This window comes from Babylonia areolata, chromosome 31, assembly GCF_041734735.1.
Source record: "Babylonia areolata isolate BAREFJ2019XMU chromosome 31, ASM4173473v1, whole genome shotgun sequence".
Lineage (NCBI taxonomy): Eukaryota > Metazoa > Mollusca > Gastropoda > Neogastropoda > Buccinidae > Babylonia > Babylonia areolata.
In genome coordinates, this window is record NC_134906.1 from 11627450 (window position 1) to 11628894 (window position 1445).

The 1445-nt window shown below is 50.7% G+C and overlaps 1 protein-coding gene across 1 annotated transcript; it reads right to left on the bottom strand.

Moving 5' to 3' along the window:
• Window positions 1-564: 564 nt before the first annotated feature.
• LOC143276182 (histone H1-delta-like) lies at window positions 565-1140 on the bottom strand. Its single transcript, XM_076580615.1, has one exon. It carries the CDS (start codon window positions 1138-1140, stop codon window positions 565-567), a length of 576 nt encoding a protein of 191 aa, XP_076436730.1.
• Window positions 1141-1445: the final 305 nt, after the last annotated feature.

A 1445-nucleotide genomic window follows, 5' to 3' on the forward strand; every position in this document is an offset into this window, starting at 1 on the left:
CATGCGTGTGCGAACTCTGAGCGTGCTCACGCCCGCGCGCACCTACCGACATACAGACAGGTGCTTGCTTTTTGCCGGAGAGACAATCACTCAATATGTTTTGATGTTTTCCTGTCTTTATTGTTTAAAATTTTCTTTCGGTCACTTGTGTAGAATATTGCAGACAGACGTGTTAAAAAGAAAGTATTGTTTTATGCATGTTGAAAGTAAATATTCCTAGACATAGAAGACACACATGTAAAAAGTGAATTGAAGCTGACATGAGCACTGCCATTCCATTTGCAGTCACACACACACACAACTCGCTAGCCTTCTAGTAGGAAAGTCAAGTGTTCAACAAAGGCAGTCTCGTGTATTATTTACGGAAGTTAACGATTAAAATGTCAACAGTATCTCTAAATGAAAAAGCGTCATGTCAAACGCCTCACGCACTAGAGACAGGGGAGGAAGAGAGAAAATTGATCAACTTTGCAACGAGATGTCCAACCCTCTTGGGAAGACAAGGGTGGCCCTGAGAAGGGCCTTGGCCAGGTGGAAAGGAAGGCAGGTAAAGAGAGCTGGACTTCACTTCTTGGCTGGCTTCTTGGCAGCAGCCTTCTTGGGAGTCTTAGGCTTCTTGGGCTTGGCTGCCTTCTTGGCTGGAGATTTGGCTGCCTTCTTGGGTTTGGCCGCTTTCTTGGCTGGAGACTTGGGCTTCTTGGCAGCAGCCTTCTTGGCCGGAGACTTGGCCTTCTTGGCAGCAGGTTTCTTGGCCTTGGCAGCGGGCTTCTTGGCAGCGGCCTTCTTGGGAGACTTGGGCTTCTTAGCTTTCTTGGGCTTGGCAGCAGCCACCTTTTTCTCTCCCAGACGGAAAGAGCCAGAAGCTCCAGTGCCCTTGGCCTGCTTCAGGGTGCCGGCCTTCACTCCAGCCCTCAGGGCCAGTTTCAGATGAGCGTTGATCTTGGTGGCTTCAACGCCCACCTTGTAGTTGGCCATGATGTACTTGAGGATGGCCTGGCGGGAGGAACCACCGCGCTCCTTCAGGGAGGTGATGGCGGCGGCGATCATGACGTTGTACTTGGGGTGCTCTGCAGGCTTGGCTGGTTTCCTGGGCTTGGCAGCCTTCTTGGCAGGAGCAGGGGCTGGTGCGGCGTCAGACATGATGTAAAGCGTTGTAGCTGGACGGCGGAGAGATCTGCTTGCTAGCTGAACAAAACTGCGAATGAAAACCGCGGTGGCCGAACGCCCTTTATACAGCGCGAGCGAACTGCAAAGCCAGCACCGCGCAGCCGCGAGCAAACTGGCCCTCGCGAGGCCTCGATTTGGCAAAATTGTGTTTGTTGGTGTTTGTTTCAGGGCTTTTATTTCACCGAAAACAGTAAGAACACCTACACATAGCATATCACCAGAATCGTCGATAAATTGTCTTTCCTTTCATGTATATATCAGGACTGTGTTTACTCTTG